The following is a 15,707-nucleotide window of genomic DNA, read 5'->3' on the forward strand; positions in this document are numbered from 1 at the left end:
AATTAAAAAGAAAAAAATAAAAAAGTGTCATCAAAACCATAAAATGTGGGCAAGGGATGTTAGGAAGTAAATAACCCTTTTTGTTTGTATGTATGTCTCTCTTCTTAATTTTAATATAGTAATGAAGTGTTTGAACTTACAGGACCATCAGGCTAAAACACACAATTATGGGAAGGGGTTAGCATACTTAAAAAACAGGGCAACCACAAGCCAAAACCAAATATTGCATTCGCAAAAAATGAAAAAAAAAAAAAAAACCCACTCAAGCAGATAATAACAGGAGACCATCCAACCAAAAAAAAAAAAAAAAAAAAGAAAGGAAGAATGGAGAACCATAGAATCAACTGGAACACGAGGTTCAAAATGGCAATAAATAATCATCTATCAATTATCACCTTAAATGTCAATGGACTGAACACCCCAATCAAAAGACACAGAGTGGCTGAGTGGATAAAAAGGCAAAAACCTTCAATATGCTGCCTACAAGAAGCTCACCTTGGGACAAAGGACACATATAGATTGAAAGTGAAAGGGTGGGGAAAAATATTTCACGCCAATAGACATGACAGAAAAGCAGGAGTCGCAACACTCAAATCAGACAAAATAGACTTTAAAACAAAAGACATAAAGGAAGACAAAGAAGGACACTACTTAATGATTAAGGGATCCATCCAAGGAGAGGATGTTACCATCATCAACATATATGCCCCAAATATAGGAGCACCCAAATACATACAACAAATATTAACAGACATAAAGGAGATATTGATGGGAATACAATCATAGTAGGAGACCTTAATACCCCCCTCACATCAATGGACAGATCCTCTAGACAGAAAACCAATAAAGCAACAGAGAGCCTAAAGGAAACAATAGAAAAGTTAGACTTAATTGATATCTTCAGGGCACTACATCCAAAAAAAGCAGAATACACATTCTTCTCAAATGCTCATGGAACATTCTCAAGAATCGACCACATATTGGGACACAAAGCTAACCTCAATAAATTTAGGAGCATAGAAATTATCTCAAGTATCTTCTCTGACCACAATGCCATGAAATTAGAAACCAACCATGGGAAAAGGAAAGAGAAAAAACCTACTACATGGAGACTAAACAACATGCTACTAAAAAACCAATGGATCAATGAGGAAATCAAGAAGGAAATTAAAAACTACCTTGAAACAAATGATAATGAAGACACAACCTCTCAAAATATATGGGATGCTGCGAAAGCAGTGCTCAGAGGGAAATTTATAGCAATACAGGCCTTTCTCAAAAAAGAAGAAAGATCCCAAATTGACAACTTAACCCTCCACCTAAATGAACTAGAAAAAGAAGAACAGAAAAGTCCTAAAGTCAGCAGAAGGAAGGAAATTATACAGATCAAAGAAGAAATCAATAAAATAGAGACTCAAAAAACAATAGAGAAAATTAATAAAACCAAGAGCTGGTTCTTTGAAAAGGTGAACAAAATTGACAAACCCCTGGTCAGACTCACTAAGAAGAGGAGAGAAAGAACCCAAATAACCAAAATTATAAATGAAAAAGGAGAAATCACAACGGATACAGCAGAAACACAAAAAACCATAAGAGAATACTATGAACAACTATATGGCAACAAGTTTGACAATCTGGAAGAAATGGACAATTTTCTAGAATCTTATAGCCTGCCAAAACTGAATCAAGCAGAAACAGACCAACTGAACAGACCGATCACTAGAAATGAAATTGAAGATGTCATAAAATCACTCCCTACAAATAAAAGTCCAGGACCAGATGGCTTCACAGGTGAATTCTATCAAACATATAAAGAGGAATTGGGGCCCATCCTCCTGAAACTCTTTCAAAAGGTTGAAGAAGAAGGAATACTCCCAAAGACATTCTATGATGCCATCATCACCCTCATTCCAAAACCAGACAGAGATACCACCAAAAAAGAAAACTATCGCCCAATACCATTGATGAATATAGATGCAAAAATTCTCAACAAAATCTTAGCCAACCGAATCCAACAACATATCAAAAAAATTATACACCATGACCAGGTAGGGTTCATACTAGGTTCACAAGGATGGTTCAACATACGCAAATCCATCAGCATCATACACCACATTCACAAAAAAAAAAGTCAAAAATCATATGATCATCTCAATAGACGCAGAAAAAGCATTTGACCAAGTCCAACAACCACTCATGATCAAGACCCTCGCCAAAGTGGGTATAGAGGGAACATTCCTGAATATAATCAAAGCCACTTATGATAAACCCACAGCAAATATAACACTCAATGGAGAAAAACTGGAAGCCTTCTCACTCAAATCTGGAACAAGACAGGGATGCCCACTCTCATCACTGCTCTTCAACATAGTTTGGGAAGTCCTAGCCACAGCAATTAGACAAACAAGAGAAATAAAAGGCATCCATATAGAAAGAGAAGAGATAAAACCGTCACTGTATGCAGATGACATGATACTATACATAGAAAACCCTAAGGACTCAACCCAAAAACGACTTGAACTGATTAATAAATTCAGCACAGTCGCAGGATATAAGATTAACATTCAGAAGTCAGTGGCATTTCTGTATACCAGCAATGAAATATTAGAAAAGGAATACAAAAATACGATACCTTTTAAAATTGCACCTCACAAAATCAAATACCTCGGAATACACCTGACCAAGGAGGTAAAGGACCTATATGCCGAGAACTATAAAACTTTCATCAAAGAAATCAAAGAAGATGTAAAGAAATGGAAAGATACTCCATGTTCCTGGATTGGGAAAATCAATATTGTAAAAATGGCCATACTACCCAAAGCAATCTACAGATTCAATGCAATCCCTATCAAATTACCCAGGACATTTTTCACAGAACTGGAACAAACAATCCAAACATTTATATGGAACAACAAAAGACCCAGAATCGCTAAAGCAATCCTGAGAAACAAAAACCAAGCAGGAGGCATAACTCTCCCAGACTTCAAGAAATACTACAAAGCCACAGTCATCAAAACAGTGTGGTACTGGTATCAAAACAGACAGACAGACCAATGGAACAGAATAGAGAACCCGGAAATAAACCCTGACACCTATGGTCAATTAATCTTTGACAAGGGAGGCAAGACCATAAAATGGGAAAAAGAAAGTCTATTCAGCAAGCATTGCTGGGAAACCTGGACAGCTGCATGCAGAGCAATTAAACTAGAACACACCCTCACACCATGCACAAAAATACACTCCAAATGGCTGAAAGACTTAAATATATGGCAGGACACCATCAAACTCCTGGAAGAAAACATAGGCAAAACACTCGCTGACATCAACATCATGAATATTTTCTCAGGTCAGTCTCCCAAAGCAATAGAAATTAGAGCAAAAATAAACCCATGGGACCTCATCAAACTGAAAAGCTTTTGCACAGCAAAGGAAACCCAAAAGAAAACAAAAAGACAACTTACAGAATGGGAGAAAATCGTTTCAAATGATGCAACCGACGAGGGCTTAATCTCCAGAATATATAAACAACTTATACAACCCAACAGCAAAAAAACCAATCAATCAATGGAAAAATGGGCAAAAGACCTGAATAGACATTTCTCCAAAGAAGATATACAGATGGCCAACAAACACATGAAAAAGTGCTCAACATCGCTGGTTATAAGAGAAATGCAAATCAAAACTACCATGAGATATCACCTCACACCAGTCAGAATGGCCATCACTAATAAATCCACAAATAACAAGTGCTGGAGGGGCTGTGGAGAAAAGGGAACCCTCCTGCACTGTTGGTGGGAATGTCAACTGGTACAGCCACTATGGAGAACAGTTTGGAGATACCTTAGAAATCTATACATAGAACTTCCATATGACCCCGCAATCCCACTCTTGGGCATCTATCCGGACAAAACTCTACTTAAAAGAGACACGTGCACCCGCATGTTCATTGCAGCACTATTCACAATAGCCAGGACATGGAAACAACCCAAATGTCCATTGACAGATGATTGGATTCGGAAGAAGTGGTATATATACACAATGGAATACTACTCAGCCGTTAAAAAGAATGACATAATGCCATTTGCAGCAACATGGATGGAACTAGAGAATCTCATCCTGAGTGAAATGAGTCAGAAAGACAAAGTCAAATACCATATGATATCCCTTATAACTGGAATCTAATAGCCAGCACAAACGAACATCTCCTCAGAAAAGAAAATCATGGACTTGGAGAAGAGACTTGTGGCTGCCTGACGGGACTGGGAGGGATCAGGAGCTTGGGCTTATCAGACACAACTTAGAATAGATTTACAAGGAGATCCTGCTGAATAGCATTGAGAACTTTGTCTAGATACTCATGTTGCAACAGAACAAAGGGTGGGGGAAAAATGTAATTGTAATGTATACATGTAAGGATAACCTGACCCCCTTGCTGTACAGTGGGATAATAAAAAAATTATTGAAAAATAAATAAAATACTGGCATTAGAATTTTATTTTTCTGAACATGCATATCTAACATCTTCTATCCTTATTCCCACAATGAAACTCATAAACAGTCTCTTGTAGCTCATCGTTATGTTTAATAACGTGAAAATATTTCATACTACATTTAAAGTATATTTAAAGTAGCTTTAGGGCAAATTGCAGAGCTGGCATTAAGTAAGAGATGCTTTTTTGTCTCTTTTCCCACCTTCTAGAGGGAAAAACAGTTCACTTTCTCTACCACACCAACGACTTAACACAAAACCAAGAAATACTAACAGCCTTACCTGTTTGACTGCATTATCATTTCCTAAACCACAATCTGGGCCAGAGCAGACATAAACGTTGGATGGTAAATCATTATAAGAGTTCCTGCTGACGTCCGAAGAATCTCTCATATTGAAGTAAAGAGCCCACAGAAGTCTTGGCTTTTCAACTTCTTCATTTTCTAAATGTAGACATAAATTTTACTTACATCTAAAGCCCAATATGCCTGTTCTTTATAACAATATGTAGCCAATTAGTAACAAAGCCATTACTATGTACTATAGTAAATCAGAGCTTTGTATGTAAATAATAGTAAATCTATGTCATATACTCTAATACATGTATATGATATTTCAAGCAATGATGGCTTTTCAACCTAAACAAATTAGATTTTAAAAATTATTTTGATTATTAGAAAGTTACTTAGATTTAATCCCAATCATGTTCCCTTGGATTTCTATTATTTCATATCACCAGTATCAAGGTGCTTATGATTACATTCACCCTTAAATTATTCCTATGAAGTGAGAAGTTAACATAAATTGATTTTCTTATGTTTCACATGGATAAACCAACTTAAAAATTATATAGTAAGTCAATACTATATATATGATTATGAGATATCCAGAAGAGAGAAATTCTATAAAGACAGGAAGTAATTAGGGTTACCTAGGGATGGGAGCAAATTGAGGCTAAGTATGTGATAACTGCTAATGGGTATGGGGTTTCTTTCTGGGGTGATAGACATACTCTAAAATTGACTGTGGTGATGTTTGGACAATATGGCAGATTGGGGGGAGGGGTAGACTGGGGGTTTGTGATTGGCACGTGCACACTGTGGTATATGGAATGACTGACCAACTGGGACCTGCTGTATAGCACAGGGAATTTTACCTAATATTCTGTGACAATCTATAAGGGAAAAGAATCTGAAAAAGAATAAATGCATGCATATGTGTAACTGAATCACTTTGTTGTACAGCAGAAATTATCACAACATTGTAAATTGATTATGCTTCAATTAAACTTTAAAAAATGAAAAAAACATTGAATTTTACACTTGAAATTGGTGAGCTGTATGGTATATGAATCTCAATAAAGCTATAATTTTTTTAATTAACAAAATAAAGTTTTGGCTACACCCAGGGCATGTGAAAGTCCCAGGGCCAGCAAATGACCTTGAGCCCACAGCAGTGACAATGCTTGATCCTTAACCCACTGAGCTACCAGGGAACTCCAATAAAGCTGTTATTAAAAAATAGTATTTGCAGGATTAAAACTTGGATATCCTAACTCACTAACACTTTGTCCTACTAGATTACAAAAGTAATGTCAACCAAGGAACAAATATAAGTAAGACTGTGAGACTGTAAGTTGTTTTTAGTACATATTCTCTCATTTAACAGCAAGTATCTATTATATGTGTTAGGCATCCAGCTGGGAGTTGGGGATACACAGATGAAGCAGACTTAGTCCATATACGCTTGGTTTTTTTATGTTCCATAATATAGGGCCTAGCATACAAGAGATGCTCAATGAATAACTTCTGAACTGATTTTAATACTGTTTTCAGATATAACCAAATTTTGATGTGTTTATTAAAGATCCAACCTTGTCAACCTCAATAACTAAAGCCTATTATTACTTCCATCTTAATCATTATTTCTATGCCTCTCTTCCTTAAAAATGTTATAATTAAATTTTCTTTGGATGAAAACAGAAAATATTACTCAATATATTTATTGACTAGGAGTTCCCATTGTGGCTCAGCAGATTATAACCTGATTAGTATCCATGAGGATGTGGGTTCCATCCCTGGCCTCACTCAGTGGGTTAAGGATCTGGCACTGCCATGAGCTATGGTGTAGGTTGCAGATGCAGTTCGGATCTGGTATTGCTATGGCTGCGGCGTAGGCTGGTAGCTACAGCTCTGATTTGATCCGTAGCCTGGGAATTTCCATATGCTGCACATGTGGCCCTAAAAAAAAAAAAAAATATATATGTATATATATACACACACACACACGCATATATATATATATATATATATGTATATATATATAGACTACAGTGTTTTCTTAGCACGAATCTGAAGAAATATTCAAATTCTGTACAATGATAGTAATAGATGTGCATAAGGATTACCTAAGACCATGAGGTACCTTGTGAATCATAAAGAAAATGCTAAAAGTATAATTATCTAGTTAATTAAATCTTATTGCTAAATTTATAATCAATGTAGAAAAGTTAGCTAATTATAATATTCAGTTACAAAAAATGTCCCATTTCCCAATTCAGGACAAATATATTTTTATTATACTTAATTTAAAATAGCTCCACTACAAGAATGCCAAATACTTTCTTTTTCGAGTTCATCCTGAATAATCCATAATTATTACTATGATAGAATCAAGAAACTCTGGATGGAAGAAGTGATCCTTTAAGATTTCCCCTTCTAATGTTAAGATCTCTAAGTCTAAGGTATCACTAACTTCATGTATGCACACCTAGGTGGCAAAACCTATTTACTGATAAAATAAAGAAACATAAACTCATATTTCAGAGCTAAAACCATATGGCTTTTAGTTTGTTTACTGGTGAGTTTCACAAACCTTACAGGAAGATAATTAAACATACTGCCTATGAGTTGTGAAATGAGACTCTGGGAACTTTGCAGGAAAGTGGGCTAAAGTCTGTAAGTCCTTTAATATTGCTCAGTCCATTTCTAAGCATATGCTAAGAGAGATTATGTTGTATTTTATGAAAGTTCCAGCTCAGAGGGCCATCACAATAAAAGCTGGGGAAAATGAATAATCCAATTGATTATAGGAAAGAAATTTCACAGAGGTTGAAGCTTTGAAAAGAAACCAATAGGAAGATGAAAGTTGACACAGGCTGAAGATAAATGCTCTAGATACAACAGAGTTATCAGGCTATGACCTTAAAACCCTCAAAGAAACATATAATTGCTTCATCTTTCTTTGAGGCCAGGTTGGAAAGGCAGAGAGAGCGCTCAAAAAATAACATGTGATTGTCAAGTGCACAATTGTCAAAAAAACTATTAAAGTTGTCAAGGTTTGGCTAGGAATACATCACATGGTCAGATACAGAATTGGTTTTCTGTAATAGCTCATTTCACTCAATTAGATCACGTGAAGGACTAAACAAGTAATAGGTAATTTAGAATAAATATCTTGGGCAAATTAAACTGGGGCAAGTACAGAATAAAGTAGGCCAAAGAAAATCAACAATGGCTCACTAAATAAAAGCAACAAATGGTCTATAGTTGCATGCCATGCTTAGGGAGAGAGTGAGCTATTTTAGTAACACGATAGAGTAGCATGAGACCAAGAAAACAGGAGACTATCACAGCTGTGACCTAATCTGAACAAAACAAATACAAAAGGAATTAAGAGAAGGCATTTGACTTCTCAGCCCAACAATTACTTGACATCCTCACCAGTCACCTACTTTAAAATGACACCTCTAAGGGGAATTCCTGTTTTTAGGCAGTGCTGCTTTTTTGAAATAGGAACTGAATGGGATGGAATGAGGTAAATCCACATGCTGTGCCGAGTGAAGAAAAAAAGAAAGAAGATGGTGCGGTGATGACAGTATATTGCAGACACTTGAAGATATAGTACTAATGAAATTCTTGCTTCAATTTGTATGGAAAAATCTCCATTTCCTGAGTTAAAAAAAAGCAACCACTTAGGAAAATTCTACCAGTGTTTTGAAGGATATTATAGAATCTGGAAGAATTAATGCACATATGAATGGTGGGCAATAATCTCATTTTCTCACCTGCAGAATCAGATTTATTAAGTATAAAATATCTGAAATGTCCTTGGACTGTGAAGCAGGTAAGAGTTTCGAGATCTTTGATGTTCTTAAAGGAGCCTGGGAAGTAGGACTCCTGGAAGTTAGTACAACTTCTTCTTAAGACAGAGCATATGTCAAGAGCTCCAGCTGATACCTTAAACATAAGGCTACTGAAATTTCTCAGATACAATGGCAAAGAAGTACTGTGTTTGAGAAGAGAACATTATCTTAAACAAACTTCCTTGCAAAGTGACTAGGCTGACTTTCACACAAGCTTATGAAGCATAGCACTACACAGAACACAGAACTCAAATAAAAAGAAAATAAGCTTAAATGATGTTATTCTTTTGGCATGCCTTTTAAAACAAAATATTTATAATGTTCTAAGGCATAAGGTTTCATATCATTGTCAAATAACTAAAACATAATACTAAAAGCCATCAGTCTGTGAAAATAGGGGCTTTTGCTACAGGGAAGAATGTGTTTTAATGTATTGAAAGTTCACATTGCTCATAAAGTTCCTTCTTCCTCATTTAGGCAGGAAAATGAATTGAGTTCTTTTCTCCAGGTGACTTTGCCTCTTTGACCTGCCATGGCCCAGTGCTCACTTTATCTGGTGATTCATTTTCAATAACTCCAACAGTATTTGTTCTGACATTTTAATTAAAATATGACCACTACCTCATCCTGATGATAAAAAGGCCTATGTGTCAGTGAAAACTAGCTTTTCAGTGCCTCAGTGCACCTGAGGACCCCTCTGAGCACATAGTTCTTACTAAAGAATTTCACTCAGGCTCTCAACAATACATCATTTCAAAATGGGATCGCATTAACCATTAAGATTAATGTTTAAAAATCTAAAATGGCTAGAGGATGCTAAGTAGTGAACATGTAATTTTCCCATCTTGATTTTTAAAAAAGAAAATCAAATGCATTTTATAAGTGAAGAGCATTGATACAAGATTCAAGTCTAGTATATTATTTGGGACCACTACACAATGAAATTATAACAAAAATTATGAAAAAAACTTCAGATATAAAGAAGGAACTCATAGAGTTTTTATAATCAAGGTAATTAATGCCAAAGATAAAACTATTATTCCATATTACATTTAGGAATATTATCATGTACCATAACTCTGGAAACAAATTTTTACCAGTAATCAAAACACTTATATGAGACTTTCCAATGAAAAAAATGTAAATATGAAAAAATTAAATTCCAAACTAAACTGAAGTAAATTTTCAGATTTTTCAGGATTTTATTCAGGCAGCTCAAAAAAGAAATGAATTATTTGATATTCTCTCCTGAGAATGGAGCAGTTTCTTTACCTGTGTAAAAGTAAATGCCCCTTTATGCTCTATCTCTGCAAAGAAAACAAGACACACAGGAGATGAACTAAAAGGAAACACAATAGATAGGAGTAAATAAATCGTTGCCTGAACAAACATTACATCCATAGAAAATGAAGCTATATGAATCAATGGGAAAACGGACTAGGATTCAAGTGGACATGCAATTTTTATAATAAAAATTGCCATCACTCCATATAAATGAAAAGGATTCATTAGTCTATTTTTTTGATCACTTGCACACAAAATATATTACAATTTGCTCCATTCCCAGCTAGGATGTAAGGAGTAGAATTAAAAAAATTCGTGTTTGGGAGTTCCCGTCGTGGCGCAGTGGTTAACGAATCGACTAGGAACCATGAGGTTGCGGGTTCGGTCCCTGCCCTTGCTCAGTGGGTTAAGGATCCGGTGTTGCCGTGAGCTGTGGTGTAGGTTGCAGACGCGGCTCGGATCCCGCGTTGCTGTGGCTCTGGCGTAGGCCGGTGGCTACAGCTCCGATTCGACCCCTAGCCTGGGAACCTCCATATGCTGCGGGAGCGGCCCAAGAAATAGCAACAACAACAACAAAAATAAGACAAAAAAAAATCGTGTTTGAAAAGCATTTTTCCACCATGTAAGTAGCAAAATGGCATATATATTTTGAAAGCTAAATATTTATCAATTATTAGCATGCTATGCATTTAAATACAAATACTGGTTAGGAAGGAGTCTGCTATTTTTCAATTAAAATTTAAGCTTCTCTCAGTTGAACTGATTTTTTTTTCAGAAATAACTTTTTCTGATAAAGGAATATATGCCTTTTGTACAACACCTGTAAAATAAAGAAAACAAAAAGGAAAAAAAAAATAAAACTGCCTATAATCCCACCAAAATCGAGAGATTTCCTGGCAGTCTTTTTTCTATGCATGTGAGTAGGTACAAATACAAATATATTTTTGCACTTAATTATAAACATTCTGTATGAGATGTATATTTTTCCTTTATCATTATAGGGTAAATATTTTCCCATTTTTAGAAAGAGAATATGCTCATTCTAGTAAAATATGTATGATTGGTACTGAATGCATGACATTTCAGTTCAGGTTGCAGAAACCTTTATGAGATATCTAAGAGGAATAAAGTGGTCATGTTACCTTTCCATCATGAATCACTGATTATTGTTCTTACCTATCTCCGTTTCGGTATATGGAGTAAACAATTTCTGCACAACTGGTTCTAAATCTTCTCTTGCTGTTTTAGAAGACGTACAAGTCAAATGAACCAAATCTGTTTAAAAAAATAATATTTTGAGTTCCCACTTATCACAAATTTCACTGTGTGGTCATTTTCAAGGCACTAAGCTGGTGTCATGGATAATAGAGCTGAGCAAGTTGTTTATAATCTAGTGATAGGGGACATGTAAAAACCATAACAATATGCTATATGTGTTAACAAAATAGCAAAAATACATGTTAACTAATAACTAACAGAGAACACACTAAGACTCAAGAAGAAGTACCAGTTGATGGTTCATTTTGAAAACCAGCTTACAAAACCACTTATTTATAGAAAGAGCTTAAGTTATCCTTATAACATTTCCAAAGAGGATGGATAAAGGATTGGTAAGCAAAATACTATATAAAAAGACTGAAAGTGGGATATTTATTTACCTAGAGAACATACTTTATGTTCTTCAGACAAAAAACCCCATCTATACAAACTTTACTAATAGGTTGAACAACAAATCATTTACTCATTATAGGTTCTCTAAGAAAACTTTTGGGGGAACACTGTTGGCTTAGTTTGAACTACACATAATACTTGAAAGTCCATAAATTGCCACAAGTCAAAACAGTCTATAATATTTTCAGGATTTCCAAATCACTTCCCTTGGCATATACAGATTCATGGGGCTTGGACCTCAAAGAATGAGTTCAAAAAGATCATGCACAAAAGAGGCCCTTCACAGAAGTGAGATACTATAGTCTAAGGCACTTAGAATTCCTAAAGGCCTACAGAGAAAGGTAAAGGAAGGATGAAAGAAAGGACTAAGGGGATCCCTAAATGGGAGAAATTCTTATGGTTCTGGAAAAGGCTTTAGGACAGAATAATGACAGAAAGAAGACATATTAGAGAACAGTATAAGAACTGAGACATTCCTTCTAAAACACCAGCAGAGAAGTACACACACCTCTTTTCTATAAGTTTATTTCAGGCTATTAAACTTGTTTAAAACTCCAGGAAGATCCTTCAAAGTTTATCATGGAAGCACAACATGAGAATAGGATTCCCTTTATTAAAATTCATTCCACATTCAACTACTCTAAAAAAAAAATGACTCTTCTTTTTTTTCTTTTCTTTTTTGACCACCCCACCTCATATATTGTTCCTAGGCTAGGGATCAGATCTGAGCCACAGTTGTAACCTATGCCACAGGTGTGGCAACACTAGGCCCTTTAAACCACTGTGCTGGGCCAAGGATTGAACCCGTGTCCTAGTGCTGCAGAGATGGCACTGATCCCACTGCACCACAATGAGAACTTCCGTAGAGGGACTCTTAATAACCATGTGAGGAGTTCCCGTCATGACTCAGTGGTTAATGAATCTGACTAGGAACCATGAGGTTGTGGGTTCGATCCCTGGCCTTGCTCAGTGAGTTAAGGATCCAGTGTTGCTGTGAACTGTGGTGTAGGTCACAGACACGGCTCAGACCCTGCGTTGCTGTGGCTGTGGTATAGGCTGGTGGCTACAGCTCCAATTCAACCCCTAGCCCGGGAACCTCCATATGCCATGAGTGCGGCAGTAGAAAAGACAAAAAGACAAAAAGACAAAAAAAAACAAAAACAAAAACAAACAAACAAAAAAAACCTATGAACTAAAAACAAATTTTGTAGTATTCTTTTTCAGGTGCACCAAAGAAAGCGATATTCTAAAAAAAAAAAAGCTCCTGTCTTCTTTACAGCGTAGTAAAATATCTACCCTATTTAAGCAATATTTTTAGATAAATGTAGTAATGATTCCCATTGGTTTGGGGATATTGTAGGATATTTGGTACTAATTATTTCAAAAGGTATAATAACCTTTACACTAAAATTATTCCTAATGAACTTAAAATGTTACCCACTGGCATCATGTGAGATTATAACTGACTCAAAAAATGGTTTTAAATGGCTGATTCTACCTTTTATAAACTATACTCCTTTTACTTCATTTAGCAACTGCTTAACAGCTTAATAGGCTCAAAGATTACAAAATGTGTTCTCTATCACAATTCCTCTGCTGGCAATATATTTAGATTTGCGTTGGCATTAAAGAAACTGCAAAATATCCTAATCAAACTTATAACTTTTACACAGCAAAGGAAATAATAAACAAAACAAAAAGACAACCCACAGAGTGGGAGAAAATATTTGCAAATGGTGTGACCAATGGAAGATTAATTTCCAAAATATATAAACAGCTCATACAACTCAATATCAAAAAACAAACAACCCAATCAAAAACTGGGCAGAATACTTAAATAGACATTTCTCCAAAGAAGACACGCAGATGACATGTGCCAATAGGCACATGAAAAGATGCTCAACATTGCTAATTACTATGACAAATGCAAATCAAAAATGCTACAATACCTCACATTGGTCAGAATGGCCATCATCAAAAAGTCTACAAATAATATATGCTGGAGAGGGTGTGGAGAAAAGGGAACATTCCTACACTGTTGGTGGGAATGTAAACTGGTACAGCCATTATGGAGAACGGTATAGAGGTTCCTTAAAAAACTAAAAACATAACTATCATATGACCCAGCAATCCCATTCCTGGGTATACTGTAATTCGAAAAGCTACATGTTTCCTTCATAGCAGTATTATTTACAACAGCCAAGACATGGAAGCAACCTAAGTGTCTACTAACAGAGGACTGGATAAAGAAGATGTGGTAGAAATACACAACACAATATTACTAAATCATGAAAAAGAATAAAATAATGCCACTGGCAGCAACATGGATTGACCCATGACCCAGAGATGATATATTAAGTGAAGTAAGCCAAAGACAAATACTATATGACATCACTTACATGTGGAATCTAAAAAATGACACAAATGAACTTATTTACAAAACAGATTTACAGATACAGAAAACAAACTTAAAGACTACCAAAGGGGAAAGGTGGTGAGAGTGATAAATTAGAAGTTTAGGATTAACAGATACATACTTCTATATATAAAATAGATAAACAACAAGGTCCTACTGTATATCACAGGGAACTATACTGAGTATCTTATAATAACCTATAATGGAAAAGAATCTGAAAAATAATATAAACACATTCATATATAAAACTGAATCACTTTTTTGATACTAGAAACTAAAACAACATTGTAAACCAATTGTATTTCAGTAAAAAAAGGAAACTACAAAATAAGCTTTAATTTATGTATCATAACATAAGGGTAATAATTGAAAAACTTTGGTGAATGGAATGCCAGTCACAACCAGCACCACCGAAACAAGGTTATCTGAAACTCAGACATCTGATATCATTCAATACAAAACTAGAAATAACACACTTGATTCTCTAAAACTGGGTTTGGAACACACATTTCTCATATACTGTTACTGCCTTACAAGTTGTTTTGAAACACATGAGAAGTGGGATTTCTACTCAAAATCTGTACAACAATAACAATGTGCACATTTAAAAGTGACAAGTCTAAAGTACAGTAGTAGGGTAACACAGTAGAGGATGGCTATGTAGATCCGGTGTTACCTGTACTCTTTGTATCTACTTGGCCAAGTCAGTTTCTCTCTCTGGCCTCAGCATCCTCATGTTAAATGGAAAGGGTGGAATCAACTCATCTACAAAACTTCTTTTAGCTCTAAAGTTTTAAGAATGTAACTTTGTACTCATCAGCCATGATTCTTTCAATGACGACAGACTTTAACCAAAAACTGAAGACATTAGAAATGTGAATGTAAAACCTAAATGAATGCATGTTGAAAAAAATAGGAAATCTATTCTTCAGGCTTCTGAGATTACACACATAGCAGTCATTCATTCTACACAAGCAGGCAAAACTGTTCCAAATGCATTTAAAGAAACTTTATGTATGGGCTAGTCAACAAGTGTATTTTGTTGTGCAGCCTAACTAGGACTAAATAATTTATTCGGAGTTCCTGCCGTAGCACAGTGTGTTAAGAATCCAACTGCAGCAGAGGTGTAGCAGGGGATTAAAGGATCTGGAAGTTCCCATTGTGGCTCAGTGGGTTAAGAACCCAACTAGTATCCAGGAGGATGCAGGTTCAATACTTGGCCTTGCTCAGTGGCTTAAGGATCTGGCACTGCCACAAACTACAGATGTGGCTGGGATCCCATGTTGATGTGCCTGTGGCTTGGACAGCAGCCACAGCTCTGATTCGACCCCTAGCCTGGGAACTTCCGTATGCCATGATTAAAAAAAAGAAAAAAATAATTTATGCATATAGGGATTGATGTAGCTCATAACTTGTCTTTCCTATAGGCATAAAGGCCAAATGTCATTTATGTAATATAGTTCAAATAAGAATATATGACTGTGTCAATAAGACAGAAAATGTTAGAAACACATTATCGTTATCAAGTGAGGAACTGAGATTGATGACATATTGACATATACCATACAATTTAGTTTCTGAATCGAACCATAAAAAACTCCAGACTAACTCCAAGTCAGTTTGCACCTTCTCAATAGAATTTAATGTAAAAACAAACCCTTGAATGTCAACTTAAGATCATGAGGAAAAGTAACTTTACTTGT

General features: G+C 35.6%; 1 protein-coding gene across 5 annotated transcripts in view; it reads right to left on the reverse strand.

Moving 5' to 3' along the window:
* The window catches only part of CHM (CHM, Rab escort protein 1), a 192,403-nt gene that overhangs the window by 11,515 nt on the left and 165,181 nt on the right, over window positions 1–15,707 (reverse strand). For 2 of the 5 annotated variants that reach the window (XM_003135219.6, XM_021080638.1), the window contains exons 13-14: window positions 11,094–11,192; window positions 4,772–4,932 (exon numbers count right to left, since the gene is read on the reverse strand). The exons of 2 other annotated variants lie outside the window; for them this stretch is intronic. In XM_003135219.6, coding sequence (XP_003135267.4) covers window positions 4,772–4,932; window positions 11,094–11,192 — 260 coding nt within the window. Of the gene's footprint in view, window positions 1–4,771; window positions 4,933–9,905; window positions 9,941–11,093; window positions 11,193–15,707 lie in introns of all 5 variants that reach the window. One more of the 5 variants, XR_002340851.1, reaches the window with a different exon arrangement.

The sequence above is a fragment of the Sus scrofa genome, chromosome X, assembly GCF_000003025.6.
Source record: "Sus scrofa isolate TJ Tabasco breed Duroc chromosome X, Sscrofa11.1, whole genome shotgun sequence".
NCBI classification, from domain to species: Eukaryota; Metazoa; Chordata; class Mammalia; order Artiodactyla; family Suidae; genus Sus; species Sus scrofa.